General features: G+C 39.8%; 1 protein-coding gene across 4 annotated transcripts in view; it reads left to right on the forward strand.

The window, feature by feature from the left end:
- The window catches only part of APC (APC regulator of WNT signaling pathway), a 69,330-nt gene that overhangs the window by 35,597 nt on the left and 11,756 nt on the right, over positions 1 to 21,977 (forward strand). For all 4 annotated transcript variants that reach the window (XM_080972167.1, XM_080972170.1, XM_080972168.1 and 1 more), the window contains 11 exons: positions 532 to 640; positions 2,519 to 2,632; positions 3,180 to 3,263; positions 9,402 to 9,506; positions 14,477 to 14,575; positions 15,503 to 15,881; positions 17,943 to 18,038; positions 18,939 to 19,078; positions 20,189 to 20,266; positions 21,022 to 21,138; positions 21,624 to 21,838. In XM_080972167.1, coding sequence (XP_080828293.1) covers positions 532 to 640; positions 2,519 to 2,632; positions 3,180 to 3,263; positions 9,402 to 9,506; positions 14,477 to 14,575; positions 15,503 to 15,881; positions 17,943 to 18,038; positions 18,939 to 19,078; positions 20,189 to 20,266; positions 21,022 to 21,138; positions 21,624 to 21,838 — 1,536 coding nt within the window. The remainder of the gene's footprint in view (positions 1 to 531; positions 641 to 2,518; positions 2,633 to 3,179; positions 3,264 to 9,401; positions 9,507 to 14,476; positions 14,576 to 15,502; positions 15,882 to 17,942; positions 18,039 to 18,938; positions 19,079 to 20,188; positions 20,267 to 21,021; positions 21,139 to 21,623; positions 21,839 to 21,977) is intronic.

Below are 21,977 nucleotides of genomic sequence, written 5' to 3' on the forward strand. Positions count from 1 at the left end.
GTTTTTTCCCTTAAATTTTTTCTTCCACAAATTTGAGTAAGGTTTTTTTTTTCAGTTGCAGTCCTTTAAAAAAAATTGTCTTCATAGAAATGATTTTATGTATGCTTCATATAGCTTTCCCTCTTATAAAGGCTGCAAATTGAACACTGAGAATTATGAAAACACATTTATAAAGTCAATTAACTTTATTTGGTTATTCCATTTAAAATGTGTACTTTAGTTGAACTGGCTCAGCAGGAGGCAATTTGACTCAGAAGATTTGTGTCAAACCCTGAGCATTTCATTTCTTGTTAGATACAATACAGCAGAGATGATTTATGACTAAAAGCTATGGCACCCCCGGCTATCGTATGTCCTACATAAAATGACAATGTTCTCCAACCCATTTCCCCATTGTACGCACAGGAGTCGCATTTTTTTCAACTTGATGTTAAAGAGACTGTTTTTCTACACCTGTTACCTTTTCAGCAATTGGACAACTTCTGCCATCTAATAGAGCTTAACGACTAACATTTGGTTCTTCATTTATAGGTCTCTCTTGCTAGCTGAGCTTGAAAAGGAGGAAAAAGAAAAAGACTGGTATTATGCTCAGCTTCAGAATCTGACGAAGAGGATAGATAGTCTTCCTCTTACTGAAAACGTAAGTGGTAATTGTAGTGACATATTCAGCCCAATACAATCAATATAAATTCAATTCCCAACACTGCACAAGTGGAAGCAGCTCACACAATGAATCCTTACCACAGTCTCCCCTGCAGCTCCTGAGAAATCTTTTGCAGAGGTGGGGTGGGGTTCCGCCAAACATTGTGGGCTGTGACATATGGGGCTGCAGTGAAAAGACAGAATTGCCCCAATTCAAATGGAAACATTTTTGCACTCCACAGGTGCAAAATTAGTCTTCCTACTTTTAGGCAATTCACCCCTCCAGCTGCAGTAACACACCCATGATTTTTGATTGACTCTCTGGAGATGCTTTTCAGAGAGCACAAGAGGCTGAAAAGTGGGGTGGGGAAAACACCACTTTTGTGAGCTCCATTTTTTTTCTTAGTTGATTTTTCTTAAAGTTTTCACAATACAATAAAATAATGTCTAGAACAAATAGAATTGAAAAGACAAGAAAGAGAAATGGGGGGAAAGGAGGAAGAAAAGAACACAGAGATAAGAAACACCAAAGATAAAGGTGGGGGAAACTTCTGATTCTCTGTCTGCCGGTTACCTTAGAAAAGGTCTATTTAAGGCACTCAGTCTATCTTCTCCACTTTGTTAAACCATATTTCTTTATTATTAATAATAATAATTAGCTGTACATCCATTAGTTCCCATCACCATTCCTCTGTATTGGATAATAGTAATTTCTTCCATCCATGTCCATATTAGAATTTCTCCACTGTGGTCACATATTGGAGCATTTTGCTTGTGCAACATTGGCGTTTTAACAATTAACTCCTGTGCAAAAGGCCACACATACTTACAGAGAATGGGGTAAAAGTGAGAACTTATACAACCATACCAATACCAGCTTCCATTTGCTTTTAGACTAATATCAGCATAGAAGGGGGAAATATCAAGCTATCTGGTCCCTCTTCCCCCTTGTCTTCCACGTAGGAGTCTAGTCTAGAACTTTTTTCCAGCCTTATGCAGTGTATCATTAGCTTATTTGGCAGTCTTCATGTTAGCATTAATAAATTTGCTTCTCGGAATGATTTACAATGGAACTTGATGCCAAACTGCAAAAATAATTAGTGTGCATTATAGACTTAGTTATGCTTTGTTGGGAGATTAGCCAGTTGTGTGTGGATGAGCAGTCACCACTATAGGGGTTCAGAGTTACATGTTTTCTCTAAATCTGTATGCTTCATCTATATCCTAGAATTGTGACATGGTACTTGGTTTATTGGGATCTGCCTTTTAAAAAGTTCCTAGCCTTCATGGCAGGAGCTAAAATGTGTAAATGTGAAAGACTGAATTTGGGTGCAAGGTCTCAAGGCATCCTTGTTTTTCGTTTAAATTTGTAACTCAATATATCTCAAGTATTCAGTATTAAAACAATCAAAGGATGGGGCTCTATGGACTGTATAGCTTCTTATGCTTACCACATCCCACAACCTAAAGACAGGTGAGGCTAAAAAGAAACTGTGTGAATGGGAAGAGGATTCCTTACCTGACTAGTATTCTTCAGTATCTGTCCTTCCAACATCCCAAGAAGTTTCAAAAAGGAAAGTAGAGGAATAATGGGACCTTCAAGCTTGCAGATATTGGGATGGTATCTTACTACATTAGGGAAGGGAGTTAAGAAGTCAGCAAAATGCATGCCAATATTTTAATTGCCTTTTACATCTTTATAGATTTTCTTTTTTGAATGGCCTCATTCTGCCATTGTTGCAGTCTTTGTCATATTGGGCAAGAGACATTAATGAGGTGGTGATCTAAATTATAGACATAGGATCTTCATTTTTAAATTAATTGTTATTATATGAATGGTTTATTAGCAGCATAACTGAATGTGTTTTGGTTCTAGTTCTCCTTGCAGACAGATATGACTAGAAGACAATTGGAGTATGAAGCAAGGCAGATCAGGGCTGCTATGGAAGAACAGCTAGGCACTTGCCAAGACATGGAGAAGAGAGCACAGGTAATTATATAACAAGGTTTTACAAAAATTGAAAGAGTGTCTGTGCCAACAGTAAACTTAGTTAGCTTTCATAAAACTATAGTGCATAAATTTCTGACTGCATCACCAATAATATTTCTCTGCCTGTAGCAGGGGTAAAGGAACCTATGTTCACTCATGGGGGGGCTGCATGCCGGGGGGGGGGGGGCAGAAGCAAAAGCAGAGGGGGTGCACTTTCTCCTCCATCCTTGCACATGCATCCATACATTTTCACTGTCTTGCAATGCACACACTTTATTCTCTCTTCCCTCCTTAGCCCTGCTTCCCCATGCAGGCTTTTGAAACACTCCCATTTGGTGCTAGTGGGAGCTTTTAAGAAACCTAATTGCTTCATAAAGGTGGGGGATCAGCCTTCACGGGAAGGGGAGAATTAACCCTTTTCTGTCTAGCATAGATCCTTTACAAACAGGCACCTTTTGATAGTAACGGAGGCTTTTTAAAAGTTTGATTGCTGTGGATGGGTAGGCAACAAGGTTATAAACCTGTATCTGAACTTCATTTTTCCAAGGTGAGAGTTGCTAGAATTCAACAAATTGAAAAGGATATTTTACGTATAAGACAACTCTTGCAGTCCCAAGCTGCTGAAGCAGAGGTTAGTATTTATTTTCTGCCCTTTATTTATGTACTGTACATGCATGTTTGAAACAAATAAGTCGACCTGACTGAACAAGGAGCACCTTCTGTATAAATAACCAATAACCCTTTGTGGTTACTCACCTGTGGCTGAGCAATTTTGTGTTGCTTTTAGTCAAGACAGCAGTTTCCTTGTTTAAAGAACTTGTATCCTGCGTTTCATCTTCGAGCGTGACGTATTCAAGGTAGCTCATATGATCCATCACTGAAACAGATCAATAAGAGATACATTACAGTTTACTCTTGCTTTAAAGCTACATGGCATCAGTCATAAAAGAGAAACTCAAAGTAGCCACTGCTCAGCAATCCTAGACTCGCCATGAGATCAAATAAATTGTGCTGTTGGTGTTTTTATCTTCATTTTTTAATGAACCCATTCGGCCTCTGAGAGAGAAAATGCTCAGAGTTCAGGTACAGATATGTACAGCATTTTTAATCTCTATCACCTATGGTCTTTTTAATTATTGTGAGAGTTTGGAACCCTTTGCTAGCTATTGTATTCCGTGTCTGAAGTTTTATAGCTTTTGTAGTGAGGTCCTGCCAAAATATGTACAGGAAGTTGCATTCAGTTGCAGGGCAGGTAGAGACACAAGTGCCAGTGCCCAATTGGGACTCCTAAAGTGCACTTGTTGGCACCTCTTTGGGACAGCCTACTCCTTTCCAGGGACGCGGGTGGCACTGTGGGTTAAACCACAGAGCCTAGGACTTGCCAGTCAGAAGGTCGGTGGTTCGAATCCCCGCAACGGGGTGAGCTCCCGTTGCTCGGTCCCTGCTCCTGCCAACCTAGCAGTTCGAAAGCACGTCAAAGTGCAAGTAGATAAATAGGTGCCGCTACGGCGGGAAGGTAAACGGCGTTTCCGTGCACTGCTCTGGTTCGCCAGAAGCGGCTTAGTCATGCTGGCCACATGACCCGGAAGCTGTACGCCAGCTCCCTCAGCCAATAAAGCGAGATGAGCGCCACAACCCCAAGTCGGTCACGATTGGACCTAGTGGTCAGGGGTCCCTTTACCTTTACTCCTTCCCAAGTCGGGACGCGGGTGAAGCTGTGGTCTAAACCTCAGAGCCTAGGACTTGCTGATCAGAAGGTTGGTGGTTCGAATCCCCGTAACGGGGTGAGCTCCCGTTGCTCGGTCCCTGCTCCTGCCAACCTAGCAGTTCGAAAGCACGTCAAAGTGCAAGTAGATAAATAGGTACCGCTATGGCGGGAAGGTAAACGGCATTTCCGTGCACTGCTCTGGTTCGCCAGAAATGGCTTAGTCATGCTGGCCACATGACCCAGAAGCTGTCTGCGGACAAACGCCAGCTCCCTCAGCCTGTAGAGCGAGATGATTGTGCAACCCCAGAGTCCTCCGCGACTGGACTTAACGGTCAGGGGTCCTTTTACCTTTACTCATTCCCAAAGTGGACCAGGTGATGAGCTGATAGGCAGTGACTCCAAGCCTGCTGGATTGACTGTGCAACAGAGTTCCCAGTGAGCAGCTGTTCTCTGCAGAAAGCAGGCTTGAAATCACTGCCTGTCAGCTGATTGACAGTAAAGTCAAGCCTCACTTGGCTTGGATTTACTTTTATAGTGCAGTACAAAGGAGAAATTGGTCACTTGATATCAGGTGATTGGCAGGTGGGTAGGGCTCTGCCCATCTGTTATAATGGCCTGCCAGGAAGAAACCCAGGATCTGGCTGGCAGGTTGTATCCAGTTCCCCACTCCTTGTCTACATTACCTGATAATTGTTCTGCGAGGTTTCCGACAGACACAATTCCCACCTTATCTGGCAATATCAGGGAGCCGATATGAGTTTGGTTTTGGTTTTTGCATGAAAGCATATGCTCTACCGCTGAAATACAGCTCGTCCCAGTCTCTAAGCTATGATTAGAAGATCTGGAGTACTACATGTGTTAATTTCTCTTTCCTTCTTATCTCATGTCCAAATTTCCTCCTTTCACCACTTCTCCTTCCATTTCAGGCTCCAATACTTTTTCTTTTAGACATCTGTCCAATACTGGACTGATTTCGAAGACTTGGCTGTTTTAAATTGACTGTTCCCTTAGCTTTTATTTTAGTGATGTTATACCCATGATTGATTATTGTTTGCTGGTTTTTGATCTTCTTTGTTGTAAATTTCTATTAGATCTGTACAGGTTTTTTGGTATGGCAGCGTTGTTGTAGGAGGTTTTCTTCAGCTGCTTTGAATATAAGTGCTTTAAATAAATTATGGCACTAACCATGATTAATTTCAAATCAGAGTTTGCAAACTTTTAGCAGAAGATTGAAACTAATTATGTTGGCTTCATGCCTGTCAGACATACTGCATCCTGGTTAGCTGGAAAAAGGGAGAGGGGTGAGATGCTGGGTTCAGTAAAACAACACTTTATAAAGATGGTTACATTTTGCTGAAAATGAAACTTATAGATGACTAAATAATGGAATTCAGTGATTTGAATATTTGTTAAGATAGTTGCTAGAGAGCCAACTTGGCTTGGAAAACACTAAGAGAATTAAGATTCCCTGTGTTACTTGTATTAGAGCTCCCTGATCACACATCCCAAGATACAACAACATGATTTGTGTGATTAACTGGGCTGGAAAATTATTTCTTGTTTCTTGCTACCAGCCTTAATTTTTAGGTGTCGACTGTGCATGGGTATGTATGAATACCCTTTTCTGTGTCTTTAGTAGCAGATTCTTAGTCTGCTGTGACTCCCCTCCTCCCTTTTTTAAGCTGGTAAGATGGCCTTTGTAAAACTGTGTTTCTCAAATTCCATTATCCAAAAACTTTTAAAAGGGGTATGTGGGTCTCCCTCAACACAGAAATGCACACACACAATATATTTTCTATGTTTGACCCTCTGTCCCCTCCCCCCCCCCACCCGGTAATTAAGCTTGAAAAATGACTTTAATGCAGCTGATAGGTATTTTTATATAAATACTATCTCTTGCTTTTTCTTTAGTATTTGGTTAATTAGCATATTCTGTATGTTTGAATACTCCCCCACCGCCCCGCCAATACAAAGTTTCCCTCCCAACTCCCTTTAGCATTTTCATATTTGCTTTTTTTAATCGTGTTCAGCTTAGTTCTGCTGCTTGCTATTTTCAGTAGATTCATTCTTAACGTTTGAAGGCATGCTTGCTTGACAGATGTCTTGGTGGGGGAGGGGAGCAGGAGAAAGCTGAGAGGGCTTACTCTGAAATGTAATTGATTAATTTATATAAATGTGTTTCTATCACTGTGTAATGTCATATACAATATAAGTGTAGCTCACATTTAATAAAAACATAAGAGCATAAGAAGAGCCATTCTGGATCAGACAAAAGGCCCATCCTGTTCTGACAGCTGTCAACTAGATTCCTGTAGGAAGCCTGTAAGCAGGATGTGAGTGCAAAAGCAACTGGCAATAATCCAGGGATGCCAACAGGATTTCCTGGACCTGGTATGCTGTATGTAGATTAGGGCCCTACACTCCCCCTCCCTGTCTCACAATCCAGTGGCAAGAACTGCTGCATATGTGCATATATTTACTTAGCCTAGCCTAGCCTGTTTTACAGGGCTGTTGCAAATATAAAAAGTTTGGGAGGGGAGAGAAATCTACAAGTTGCTGGATAAAAAAAGCAAGATGCAAATATATGTCAAACAGCACATAGTTAAACTGTGCAAAACGCTCACATAGGAGGCAGTGAGAGCCACCAATCTGCCTGGCTTTCAAAGGGAATTAAACAAATTCATGGAGGATAAGACTATGCTCTGGCTCCACAGTTGCCTGAATACAGTTTGCTGTATTCCCAAAGGACGGGGAGGGTTTCATTGCACTTGCAGGCATTTCATAGAAAAGGGATTGGCCACTGTGAGAAGAGGATGCTGGGCTAGATGGTCATTGTCCAGCAGGGCTTTTCTTAAATTCTTCGGTAATGTCATTCAAATATAATTTAAAGGAAGCCAGAAAAGAATCTTCCTTGCTTTAACTGCAATGTTTCATAGGCCTGATGTTTACAAGATGGGTGGGGTATAAATAATAAATTATTATGATGATTATTGTTATGATGATAATGATGATGATTACCCAAATGGGGAAATCTTTTTGCCAACCCTTATATATGATAACCAGCCAAAAATACTTTAAAGTATGTGAATATCTGAACTACCAACTCTCAGCCTGGCCTACGTCGCAGGGCTGTTTTGAATATAAAAAAGGGGATGAGCAGAGACAGTGATCACAGCCTTAAGCTCCTGGGAAGAAAACCAAGATACATATACAGTCAACTTGCATCTTGTGCTTATTTAACTTGTGCAATTTCAGCTTTACATGCTTCACAGCCAGCCAACTGAAATTGGACAAGCTGAGATTGATTCAAAACTCTTTTCACACTGAGTTTTCTTGGCGCAGAAAGAGCTTTTAAGTTCTCAGACTTGCTTACTGAGCTCCGGGAAGCTCTTGCACAGGCTCTGGGAGTCTCTCACAAAATCTTAGCAGTGGTGCTGCCTGCCAAGTGCTGAAGCATTAGAACTGCCTACGCATTTTGTGCTCTGACTTCCTTCAGAATTGTCCAGTTGACTTTGTTTTAAAGCACTTGTATCCCCCTGTTGGTCTTGCTGTCCCTGTAGCAGAAGGAGAACATATCAATGACTACTAGCCACAATGGCCAGCTTTATCCTTCATTAATTCATCCACTAAAACCATCCAAGTTGGTAGCCATCACTACATAATGTGGAAGTGAATTCCATAATTTAACTATGTACTATGTGAATAAGTACTTCCTTAGTCTCTGCTAAATCTTTCAACATTTAGCTTCAGTGGAGGTCCCTGAGTTCTGACTTTTATCATGGATGGAGGGGGAGAAAAAGATTGAACATACAGTGGTACCTTGGGTTACATACGCTTCAGGTTACAGACTCCGCTAACCCAGAAATAGTGCTTCAGGTTAAGAACTTTGCTTCAGGATGAGAACAGAAATCGTGCTCCGACGGCGCAGCGGGAGGCCCCATTAACTAAAGTGGTGCTTCAGGTTAAGAACAGTTTCAGGTTAAGAACAGACCTCCAGAACAAATTAAGTTCTTAATCCGAGGTACCACTGTACTGGATTATTACTGTAGATTATTTTGTGTCCCAGTTTATTCTCTAATAGCCCCATGTTCAATTTAATTATTGCCATTAGCTTCAGCCATAGAACCGCACAGTCTAATACAGCACTGAACTTCTTGAAATGCACATGGCCATACAATGTTTGCAGGTGGTAGAGATCTAACCTTTTTTATAGTGGGGCCAGTGATTCCTTTAAAACTGTTCTATAGGGTTTTTTTTTATAAGGGATGTATAAATGAAGCTTCAGACAGTAAAAAACTGAATAAAGGTGTATCTCCTGTTCTGTATGCAGTTCCTTGTGCATTTGAGTCACTTTTAAAAATAAAATTTCACAACCTTTAACTTTCATTACCTTTAAGATGGTATGAAAAAAATCTGGGTTTTATTTTCTATATATTGACTTGCCTTTTTAATAGGAAAAAGCACTGTTACGTTGCCCAATTTTATTCATTGAGTTGCAGAACGATTAGTCTGGGGACAAACCACTTGTCTTAATTTCTTTCACGTTAAGATGGATGCTCCGACATGTGTCATGCTATAACTAAATTGTGGAAAGCTTCCAAATAGTACAAAACGGGCGTACTATGTGTATTTTGGGCTATCCACCCAGAAGGTGTTTCTATTTGATTGCGAAGCGTAAGTAATATTTTAACTGTTCCAGTCATAGCCTCCAGTAAGTGCATAGATCATGTGACATTGCAGAGGAGACAGTTGTTTGCTCCAATTCTGTTACATTTCTGATAGTGATGTGAGCACAGCTGGTGGAGGATGGTGTTTTGTATCTCACAGCAAATCCTTTGTCTTCTAGAGCTATAATCCTCAGAGGACATGCTTCACTTTCATCCTGCAATTTTGCTAAGGCGGTCGCTCTCGGCTGCTAATTATTGAGGCTAGAGGTTATGAAAAATAAAGCATAGTTCAGTGGTTCGTGAAGCTACAGCATTGACGTGTTCACAGTTTTAAGCTTAAAGTGGAAACGTACTCCATTTCTGTGCGTAATGTCGCAAACTCTTACATTGACAGAGGGCACCACCAAGCAAGCACGATGCAGGCTCGCATGAAGCTGAGAGGCAAAATGAAGGTCAAGGAGCAGCAGAAATCAGCGTGGCAACTGCTGGCAGTAGTCAGGTAAAGTCAACATTTTATTTATAAGTAATGCTTCAACATATGGTGCTTGGGGAGGTGGGATACAATGATTCTGCTATGGCAATATAATTGTGCGCGAATGGATTCCTTCAGGTGCACTAAATCAGAGAAGGCTTTGTGCTGGAGGAGATGAGTGCTCTTTAATCTGTTACAAAGGAATGTACCATATAGATAGAATTTAAATGTTCTACACTGTAAGCAAGTACAGTACAGATTGCTATTGTGTGTAAATTTAAGGGAAAGGAGCCTTGCATGGCTATCAAATTCATGTTGATATAGCCAGGTTTTCAAGTTAAAATGTGATTAATACAGGGAATTTTCTTTGATACTATTTTAAAATGGCTGCTAATTCTGCATTATTTTTATGGCTTCAAAGGAGAAGCTTATGATTATAAATTTGGGGGTTTTTGTGGAAGGCAGTGTTATAAACCACTAGAATAATAAATTATCATCAGTCAAATTGTTCATTTATATTGGAAGCAGATATATTTTTCATTATTTCCTGTTGTTCCTTTGCTATGTATATAGTAATATGATTGTTGTCCAGTTGTGTTTTCATCATGTGGAACATTTTAAACATACAGTTTAAACCTGATTTGCTCTGATTTAAAACCAATTAAAAAAATGTTCTTGTAAATAAGCTACAGCATACCTTGTATGGGACCTTAATGTGGATGAGCTCAGGAGGTGATGAGAAAAGTGTCTTATAGCCAGAGAGCTTGGTATGAATAACCCTGGTGTTTTAGAACAATTCTGACTTTTCCTCATAAAAAATTGTGCTTATAGTATTAATCTTATTTCCCCACCCCCACTAGCTTTATGGATATGAGTCATTCAATCCATCTTGCTATGAGACATCTGGAGGATTACCTCCTTTTTATGCAAGGCCAGGGGGAAAAGGCTTAATGGACTGGGCACCAGTAAGGCAAAAAATAAATAAAAATAAATATCCTGGTCAAGCCCAGACATTTTTTTGATAGTCAAATGAATATTATACTTGATGATTTGGCTACCATAGTATTTTTCAGAAGGCAACACTTCTTTCTGCATGACTGCACTGTTCTGCATGCGCTCTGCTGCATTTAGGGAGAGCAAATGAAATTCGCTGAAATGTGGGTGCTCCTAAGTTAGCTAAAGGATAGAAGTGAACTTCATTTTTACAAGAAAAATCCATTTGGCGATGTGTTCAATGGAGAGAATATTAAAATAAGAATAAAAAACTGCACCACGTGAGAGTTGAAGACAGTAGGTTGGGAATGTAGCAGAAATAGTTGTGTTGATGAGAAAAAAATAAGAGTATATTCAAGCAGGATCAGAAAGGGTTGTGGCAGAGGTAGAGTGAGTGTCCAATAAGAGATGGGGATTGGTACATTCCAAGGACTCCTGTTTGCTACTATTTTAATAGGTTTGGGGTATATTTAACACTGGTTCTGTCTTCATAGGATTAGTTGACAAATACAGTTACAGATAGGTAGCCGTGTTGGTCTGCCATAGTCAAAATAAAAAAAATCCTTCCAGTAGCACCTTTAAGACCAACTAAGTTAGTTCTTGGTATGAGCTTTCGTCTGAAGAAGTGTGCTTGCACACGAAAGCTCATACCAAGAACTAACTTAGTTGGTCTTAAAGGTGCTACTGGAAGGATTTTTTTTATTTTGACAAATACAGTTCAGCATAATTTGGGTCTTTTGTCAAATTCAGGGCTTTCTAACAAGTTCTTGAAAAACAAATTGATTGGTCATCTTCATAATTGCCAATGTTTAAGCTCTATAGCTTATCCAAAGCAGGTTTGATTATTATAAGGAATTTAGTATTAGGTTCCATGGACAGATCATTGCAGCTGCAGTGCTTTCGCTTGTGTACTTTTCCAGCTATTTCTGTGGCAGAGGACAGCTTAGTGTAAAGACTCTCTTCTCTTGCTCTCTCATAATCACTGCCTTATTCATCATCAGATTTTTCCTTATTTACACAACCAGTTTTACTGTATCCTTTTCATCCTTTTTTTTCTGTCCTTGCTTGAATTGTTACAATTTTTTTTAAAATTTTGGTTAATATATTGCCTGTAGCAGGGTTGATCAACCTGTGACCCTCTAGATACTGAAAAAGGACAGCTCCCATAATCTTTGGACCATTGGCTAACATGACTGGGACTGATGGGAGTTGTAGTTCAACAGCTGCTGTTAGCCACTCCTGGCCTAGAAGACCTACCTATATTTGAAGTAATGGTGAGGTATTTGTATGGGCAGGCTTTTCATGTGCCCCTTGGAGCAACTGTGTGTGTAGAGCACCATCCTTGGGCCACATAAATATAAACACTTCTATTAAATAACCTTTTAAATATATATGCATTCTGTGAGGGCCTTGGCTAGCAAGTGTCATTTACAAACCAAAATATTAGACAAGAACCTTACTATTTCAGTGACGTCTTTGGATTTAAACTCTACCCGTCACAATTTCAAAAAAAATTGAGTAAATATGCTACTGCTTTGCCATTCCCCTGGAATAAGCAGTACTTATGCAGAAAACATAAAAAAAATGATTCTGAGCAAGGAGGCTGCCGGGAAGGAGGATGAGAGGAGCAAATTGCCTTTGGACCAAGCACAGAATTAAAAAGTCCACTGATTAAAGTCTGTCCCACTTTCAGCTCTATACTGTTGGACCAAACAGCCAAGTGGCAAACCGCACTATCTGTTGCCCTATTGCTACGTCATCTCTGAACTTTCTTTCATTCCTGGAAAATACTAATGCAGGCAGCTGCCAAGCTTTTTGTCTTGCAACCATTGAGGCAAAAAGAACACAATAAACGCAGGTTTCCTAATTTGGGCTTGGTTACCTTAGCTGGCGAAATCCATTATGCGCCCCCAATCTTTTGGGAAGTGGTAGGGGAGGTGTTAAGCCCAGATATGAGTGTGCTATAATTATTTCCACTACCCTGCTGCCATCATTTGCAGGCAACTCCCCGTTTGCACAGGAATTGTGTTCTGAAACACCATGTGCATTGGCAGGGTGCGTGTAAGTCCATTCCACCACTCCTTCTGGGGCCAAAAACTGTGTGTGTGCTGAACGTGTGCAAGAAGGGAGTTACTTGTATTCAAGTTGGACATGGAGTGCATGTGCTTCCTTTCCACCATTTCTGGATTTCTTTTAATTTTGAAACAGTAGTAGGAATGTAGAGGAAGGTAAACATGGTCTGACTAAGGTAAACATGGTCTGACTTGCTTATGTGTTGAGAGTAAGATCCTGATCTGGGTGGAGAACCTCTGTTCTGGGGGCCTAATCAGACCTGTCAGGTCAACCCTAACCCTGCCAGGCAGTTGCAGCCAGGCCACACCCACCAGCCCTATAACTAATGACAGGTTCAAGGCAGATAAACGACCTTCCTCTCCTGAAAGGGGTCTTCAGCTGCTGCTGCTCAGCTAATTGGCAGGGCCTGGAAAGTCCTGTGCAAAGGGCTCCACAATGGGATCTTGCCAAGTGATTTGCAATGGGCTTCTTAAGAGCCTGCATCTAGCTGATTGTCTGGTCTTATGGTGCACTTTAAAAGGCATTTTACATTTCCTTGTGTGGTTTCACTTTGTTGTGACATCAGGTGATTGACAAGTGGGTAGCCCTAGGGTGGATGGGCAAATAATGATCAGGTCTGCAAGCCGAAACCTTGCATAAAAAGGTTTTAGAGTACCCTAGTAAGAGCCCCCATTCCACTTGTCTCCCCAAAAGAAGAATATTAGAGGATGCCAGTGTGATTAATAACTGCTGCATCTCATAGGTAGAAGGCAAGAAATACCTTCATTCTGATAATAATGATAATAGTAATAATAATAATTTTATTATTTATATCCCACCCATCTGGCTGGGGTATAAATAAAAACATAATAAAATTCTGCTTGGAAGCCAAAAGCTTCCACCCTTGCGTCCTGTCCTCCTAATAGCCAAATGTAATGTTTGGTATTCACAATGATCTTTTGGGTGCTTGTAGGTGGAAAGGTTAATGGGATTTCTTACCCAAGTGGCTTTTCCTGAGGTGAAGTAATGATTAAATGGTAAGAGGATATTATGACCTTTGCCACATAATCTATCCTAAGAAAACTGGGATGTAAGTTATTAATCATTTAATTGATGTGCTCAGTATTGAGTCCCCCAGATTAAATTAAGTTGATTCCTGTTCAAAATTAGTAGAAATAGAAAATATATACTATATACACAAATGTAAGCTTCTCACATTTATGGAGAAATGGTCTCCCTACTACAGAAACTTTGAAAAGGGCACTTTCATTGAGTTTTGCAATAATTTAAACTTAGTTGATCATCTAAAAGCTAAATAGTAAATAAACTACACATCCTTTAACTGGACAACAACCCAGCAAATGCTATGATGTCACAGTCACACTTAACTGATCACCCCTAATGAAATTTGGGTAGTCACTTCATTGCCTAAAGAGAGAGGAGAGAGAGAGAGAGAACGCAATTGGTATGACTAAGCGCATCCCTGACATTGAGAGGGGTTGTTAGTGCAAGTGGAGGAGAAAAGAGCAGTAATGCTGAAATTGTGCTTGAAAATGCCACCTGGGAGCTGAATACCGCTGTGAGAGAGAATTGTGTTGGTTGGCCCAGAGGGCTATGGTTAAGGGAATGAAATATTTCTCACAAAAAAATGTTACTTTGTGAGTGCAGCACTTCCTATTCTCGTATCCCCCAATGTAAATGACATTGTTAACAATTAAAAAGATTCTATTTTTGTCATTGCTGGCAAAATGGCTAACTGCTTGTTGTTTTTGTGACTCAGGTCACGATGCAGCTTTCCCTCCTCTGGCACAATTAAATTTTTACAGAGTTGACATGTCAGCTTAGTTTAACCCTAACTTCTAAATCGTGATGCATTCTAAAATGCTGAAATTTTAAAATGATTTTGTGTTATGCTAATGCTTTCATCGCCAAATTGTTGATTAAACTCTTAGGGTTCAGCTGCTCGTATGGACCATGAGACGTCAAGTGTTATGAGTTCTAGCAGCAGTTACTCTGTTCCTCGAAGACTGACAAATCACCTAGGTACTAAGGTAACCAAAGTTTGTCACAGGCTGTTAATGCCACATTTTACACTTAAAATATGTTAGTTTTGAGAAAGGGTAGTAATATTGATAGTCCCATTGACGGAAAAAGGGGTTAGATAAAAACATTATAAAGTGTTGTGGTGTTATGGAATTTTCATTTGAAACCAAGCGGAATTTGAGTTTGTTGGTGCCTCTGGTAACCTCTCTCTTACATCATAGATGTTGGCTCATATTATGGATGTATTGTTTTATTGGTACTGTTGCTGCAGGTTTACCTTTGACTTGAACAATAAACTTATATTGACTGGTTGGTTGATGTTCCCTTTCAAACCTGTCTGGCAACCTCCAATTAGCTGATCTTTTTCTGTCCAACTGGGCAGTCATTTTGCAGGGAAAGTCATGCTGCTTTTGAAATATTATTGTGGCCCTTGAGATGGTTTCAGCTGCCCAGTATATACTGACGCATTGAGTGTGTCAGATGACCTTGTCATGTACAAAATCTAACAAGTCTGTCAATCTTTAGTAATTGCTTCAGCATTATAGAATGGAAGAATCAAAGCAGCTGCCACAGTGCTACTACCAGTATTTCATGATGTGGCATTAGATTCCTGCTACATTAAAAATATGAGGAGGGTGTCATTAAGCTTTTCTGAAAATGCATAATTGTTTATGAGCGCCCTGTCCTGTTTACAGACAAGAGTAACGTATAGTGAATCCTCCACTAATTTTGGTGATACAGTTTGTACTACTATGTCAACATTATTTTAGCTGCCTACGAATAGTGCAATACAGAATCTGTAATGTTGAGAGTTGCTAACCAAGGCCCAAAGGCTTAATTCATCATCAATTCATCAAAAATTCTCCTGGTGGCATATGCCATCGCTTATACTTTAAAAATTGGTAACATGTTTTTAAAAATTGCTTTCTTTGCAGGTTGAAATGGTGTATTCATTGCTGTCCATGTTGGGTACTCATGATAAAGATGACATGTCACGAACTTTGCTAGCCATGTCTAGCTCCCAGGACAGCTGCATAGCTATGCGCCAGTCTGGATGTCTTCCGCTCCTCATTCAACTTCTGCATGGCAACGATAAAGACTCGGTGTTGTTGGGAAACTCCCGGGGTAGTAAGGAGGCCCGTGCCAGAGCCAGCGCAGCACTGCATAATATCATTCACTCGCAGCCTGACGATAAGCGAGGCAGGCGAGAAATCAGAGTCCTTCATCTTCTAGAACAAATCCGAGCTTACTGTGAAACGTGTTGGGAATGGCAGGAAGCACACGACCAAGGCATGGACCAGGACAAAAATCCAAGTATGTCGTGGTGTTTAAAGCTTTTACTTCTACCATGTAGTAACGCCGCTCGCCCCCAACTGCCCCTCCATCACCTGTCTTTGCTCTCCGGCCAGACCAGGTTTCTTGCGCAGGTTGGCGAGGGTTTACTTTTCACAAACACAGGCCGAAATAACACCGGTAGGGCTGCCACCACTCCCTTTGTTCCAGGGGAATCCAGAGTCACAACCCAGGGAGAAGGGTGTGTCTCATTAACCTGGCAATTCCCCCCCTCTACAAGCTGAATCCACAGACTTGCAGACAGAAATTCTACGGTAGAGCGTAACTAAGCGGAAGGCTAGGATTTAGCTATTCCCTCGGAAAAGGCACAAATACCAAACAGGTTCTTCTTTAAAAATTTATTTTAAAAGGATAACAGAAAACATGTTGAAAATCAACAGGCACTTCTTTTGAGTCTTACAAACAAGAAAATAAAAACGCTGTATAGTCTAACTAGCTTTACATACTCACAACAATACTCAGTTAGGGTAGTCAAAGTCTTTTCAAGCATCTGCGTACTGAAGATGTGTGAAGATTTCCATCTCAAAGGACGAAACGACGGCTATAGATGGATGTTACAGCCGGGCATCTTTGCAGTTACAGGGAACCAGGCAGAGGGCCTTCTCGGTAGTGGCGCCTTCCCTGTGGAACACCCTCCCACCAGATGTCAAAGAGAACAACAACTACCAGGCTTTTAGAAGACATCTGAAGGCAGCCCTGTTTCGGGAAGCTTTTAATGTTTGATGTATTAAAGTATTTTAATATTCTTTTGGAAGCCGCCCAGAGTGGCCGGGGAAGCCCAGCCAGATGGGCGGGGTATAAATAATATATTATTATTATTATTATTATTATTATTATTATTATTATTATTAAAACCAGTGTGAAGTGTTTTTTCATTTTACGGCTTTGAATCTGAGTTCTTTGTAGAACAAGCAGTTTCAAGCAAGCTGTGTGAGTGATGAGACCTCTGGTTACAATGGGCATATCTGCCCACAATAGCCCATGTCGCTTCTGCTTGGTTTTCCTATAATTCCACTCTGTTGCTACTTTAATCTTCATTCACTACCTTAAAGTATCTTAAGCCTCAGCCATTTATCTGCAATATTTGTACCCAAATTCTTCGACAACCTCAGCGTCTAATTAACTATACATCCAGATGGGCTGGATGAAGACCAAGGTGGGAAAGCAGAGATATGAGACAAGCAGGAGTAGCAGCTTTCTCTTTATAAACAAGGGAAAATGCTGACTAGGAAAATGACTTCTTATGCCCAGAGGGAGATTGCAAAGGCAGAAACTTAGCAGCAACAGAAGGAAAAGAAGGAAGACTCTTAAGAACTGTAGTTGGTCTGGGGTGGAGGAAGGCGGGAGGGGTAGGCAAATTCCCCTATGATAACATTTCCCCATAATGCATTAGGGCTCCTAGGTCCAAGAGCAGAGACCCAGATTGGCTCCAAGCCCTTCCCTGTGACACATACTGAAGACTCCTCTCTTTACCTTGGCTTTTGACAGTTATTTTTTGTGAGCCGCCGCCTCTGCTGAATTTATAGTGCTCTGCTCCAATTTTCCATCTGTTCTATATGCTTTAAAATTGTTCTGATTTTCATCTGTTTTATGTTTTTATACGTTGTAATGTAGCCCACCTTTCAGTCTCATGGTGAAGGGCAGGTAATCTTATAAACAAATAATTAAAAAAAAAAGGCCTGAGTTCTTGTGTGGCGTTCCATGTATATAAGGAAGGGAAACCTTTTTGGCTCTGCAGGCCAGATCCTGGTCAGGTTTACCCTCATGAGCCAAATATAGTAGATGAGGACACCCATCTATCAATCACCTCGTATTGGGTGACTTGTTGCTTTGAAGTCCAGATATGCAGAATGTAGAAACTGTTTATTTCATAACTGTGTAGGATGTCTCCCCGCCCCCCCATAATTAGGTTGCCTTTCAGGTGTCTAATAAACAGCTTAGAAACTAAACCTCTCTAGGCTTTGCTTTGTTAAATAACTAATTGATGAAGTAAATAGTAATTATTTTCCTTGTTCTGACAAGTGCCGGCTCCAGTAGACCATCAGATCTGTCCTGCAGTATGTGTTCTTATGAAGCTTTCATTTGATGAAGAGCACCGTCATGCGATGAATGAACTTGGTAAGAGTGGAGCAAAAAGTATCGAGAGTATATGCTCAAGATCACATTACATGGATTAGTTAGAGCTTTAACAACCTGATAAAGAAGATAAAACGTTAGATTTTCTTCACCCTTTCAGTACATGAATGCTTATTGTTTTAAAATTGTTATCTTGGCTCTGGAGAATGCTGTAGCTCCTTCTATTTAGATAATTTATTGAGCTGGGTATCTTTATCCCCAACCCATTTGTTCCATAGCTACATAGTTGCATATATGCAGGAGGAAACAACAGTGGTCCTGACAAGAGTGGTGGTTAGCAGCTTACGTGTTGCTTTTCTTTGAGTTGTGTTCACTTGCGACATTTGCATATAAGACATAGGGGGGAAATTCATCTTTGAATGCTTAAAGAGTGTTTGTTATCCGAAAAATGCGATGTGTACAGATAGCAGGTTTTTTCTGATTTGGAGCAAATTGGTTTGCTTTCTTTGGATTCTTAATACTTCCATGAAATGCTCCCAGTACTTTAAAAACAATTCTTAGTTGCTATAGTATGGATCCCTTGTAACTATCCCCTTGCTTTTTCTTTGGCCTTGGAAAATAAATGGCAATAATTATTTAGAATAAATTATTCGGAATATTTAGAATAAAATTACAGTGGTACCTCAGTTTACAAACTTAATCCATTCCGGAAGTCCGCTCTTAAAGCGAAACCGTTCTTAAAGTGAGACACGCTTTCCCTAATGAGGCCTCCCCCCGCTGGTGCCCTTCCATCATTCAGCTTCTGTTATTAAACCAAGGTAGAGTTCGCAAACCGGGACACTATTCTTAAACTGAGGTACCACTGTACTTAGAATAAATTATTTAGAATAAATTGTTTAGAAAAATAATTCTTTCTAACAAAAAGTTCAACTATGTTTATAGGAGGATTGCAGGCCATTGCAGAATTGCTTCAAGTAGACTGTGAAATGTATGGGCTTACTAATGACCACTACAGTGTCACATTAAGACGATATGCTGGAATGGCTCTGACAAACTTAACTTTTGGAGATGTAGCAAATAAGGTAAGTTAATTTTTCTTTTGCTATTTAATAGTTTTAATATTAAGACTTTCAGCATTTCAGCTGTTCTGTATATAATGGGCTGCTGTCATTAACTTCAGACGGCCGTGATACAGCTGAGCATAGAACAGAAAAATGTAGTTCTGCTTGTTTCTTGATATTCCTCAGCAGACATTGACACAGCCACAATAACACAATTAGGCTCTGTATTATTATCCCATGCCCTATGACTATTGTTAATTAATACTTTAATATTCTCCTTTGCTGCTTTTTTAAAGGGTATTTTGTATAGGTCATGAATTAGTTGACTATATTTTTACATCTGCACTTCATTGTAATTCTTGAACCTGCCACTATTTGGAATTTCTAATTCATCTTATGATCTGATAAGCCAATTAAGTCTTTACCTGGAGAAGGTAGACTTGGCCATGGTCATTCATGCCCTAGTCCACTCCAGGTTGGATTACAGTAATTTGCTTTATGTGAGACTGCCACTGAAGATTGTTCAGAAACTTCAACTTATCCAGAAAGGTATACCAGTGTTTTGGTAGAGTCAGAGATGATCAAAGCATGTTGCTCTGATTTTGTACCAATTACAGTGGCTCACTATTTGTTTCCAGGCTAAATTTAAAGTGCTGCCCTTGATGTTTTAAAGCCCTAAACTGGCTGGGCCCTCCACTTCCCATATGAAAGAGAATTCCATTCCACTACAAAGGGTCTACTCTGTTTGTGTGCCTTTGCCATCTCAACTGTTGTGAGGAAAGAGTTTTCTCAGTTGTGATGCCCAAATAATGGAACAGCTTGCCTAAATAAGTGTACATTGAAGACCGTTTTAGTCCAGCATGTGCTCAACCAACTCTGCTTCTTTTATTAATGTTTTAAATCACTGCTATTTATTATTTTGTTCTTTTGCTGTGGATTTATATATTTACTGTTTCAGCTTTATGAGTTTTAGCTTTATGAGTAGCTGTGAGTGCACTTAGTGCAGAAAAGTTGGATAATAATTTTCATGTTGTTTTATGTCTTTATTTCTGCTTGTAAAGAAAGTAACTTGTGACCTGTCAACATACTGCTTAGTAATTTGTTTCGTTATCTCCCTCTCTCTTTAATCAGGCTACGTTGTGTTCTATGAAAGGTTGCATGAGAGCCCTTGTTGCCCAGTTAAAATCTGAAAGTGAAGATTTGCAGCAGGTAAATCTTACTTGTGGAACTTTTATCCTACTGTGTATTGCATAGTTTTTTATTTTTTCATTAAAGAAACTTGATTGGGGCATCTTGATAGAACTGTACAACTTCTAATGTTAAGTGAGATTAGGCAAAGCCCAAGTATTTTATGCGTTCCTTAATGTAATACAAGTGATACAATGTGATCCACATAGTCTGAAAGTTCTTAGTTTGCATGTATTTTATTTGTATGCAGCTTTTCCATCAAAAACAATGCTCAGAGTGGCTTAACAACAATGAAACAAGATGCATTTCAAACAAACGCTACAAAAGCAATTACATAATAACATAGCAAAACAATATCAGGTATAATAACAAGATTACTTGAAAGAAAAAAATAACAAGATCACAGCATTTAATAGCAAAAGTAACAAGGGAGCTTCACAGCTTCACCAATCTTCCCATGATGTGCTCACAGGGTGGGGTAGCTGGAAACATGCCTCCAATTTGTAATTTTACCACAGATACATAGAACTTGGAAAGAGTCATTCCAAAATATTCATCAGAATATTTGAAATCATATGTAGAATAGAATTTGAAATGAAACTTTGGGCAACTGAATTGAATTAAATTTTAAAATGAAACCCAATACATTAAATAGCTTATTATCATGCAAATCATGCATGCGAAACTGTTTCCTGGCAGTCAGCTAATATTAAAGGGTAGAAAACAATAAAGTTAATAAAGCAGATTGAGCTTTTTTATTTTTCCATTTTGTGCAGGTCATTGCAAGCGTGTTGAGAAATTTGTCTTGGCGAGCAGATGTGAACAGTAAGAAGACACTTCGGGAAGTTGGAAGTGTGAAAGCATTGATGGAGTGTGCTTTGGAAGTTAAAAAGGTTACCACAAAACCACATTTTTCAGTATTTTAAGTATATGAAGTTATTTTTTTGGTTTCCGTATTTATAGAAGAAAAGTGTGATTACTCCTTCCAACAGCAAACTAAAATACCCACTAAAATTGAATGGTTTTGTTAGTAACATTGGATACAATCCTCTGTTTAGGCAGAAGTAATTCCTACTGAGTTCAGTGAGGCTAACTCACTAATAATTAACATTGGAGTGTCATTCTTTTATATGCAGCAGACAATGAAGTTGTTACCACTAGCAAAATAAACACTAACTAACTGGTCTCACTAATGGAAGTGCAACAGGGCTCCCCCCCCCCGCCCCGCAATTGTGCCCCCTCACATTTTGCTCATTTTTATAATAGTGTTGGATTCCTCTCTTGATTATTATTATTTTACTAGTGTCAAAACATTGATTTGTTTGGTTTAAGGTTGCATTTCAGCCCTCTTAATTCAGTGTGCTTGCTCTCTCTGCAGGAATCTACCCTAAAAAGTGTATTGAGTGCTTTATGGAATCTGTCAGCCCACTGCACTGAGAATAAAGCTGATATATGTGCTGTGGATGGTGCTCTTGCCTTTTTAGTTGGCACACTGACTTACCGGAGTCAAACAAATACTTTAGCTATCATTGAAAGTGGAGGGGGAATACTGCGTAATGTCTCCAGCTTGATTGCTACAAATGAGGACCACAGGTAAGTGTGCCATCTAGTTACCTAAGCAGTAAGCCGTGCATTTTATGCAAATTGCTGATGCAGCAGATGACATTTACTGGAAGGAGGCAGAGATTATGAGCAAAGTTAGACTTAGTGGTGTTGTATCCTGATACATAAA

This window comes from Podarcis pityusensis, assembly GCF_964106645.2.
Source record: "Podarcis pityusensis genome assembly, chromosome: 11".
Lineage (NCBI taxonomy): Eukaryota > Metazoa > Chordata > Lepidosauria > Squamata > Lacertidae > Podarcis > Podarcis pityusensis.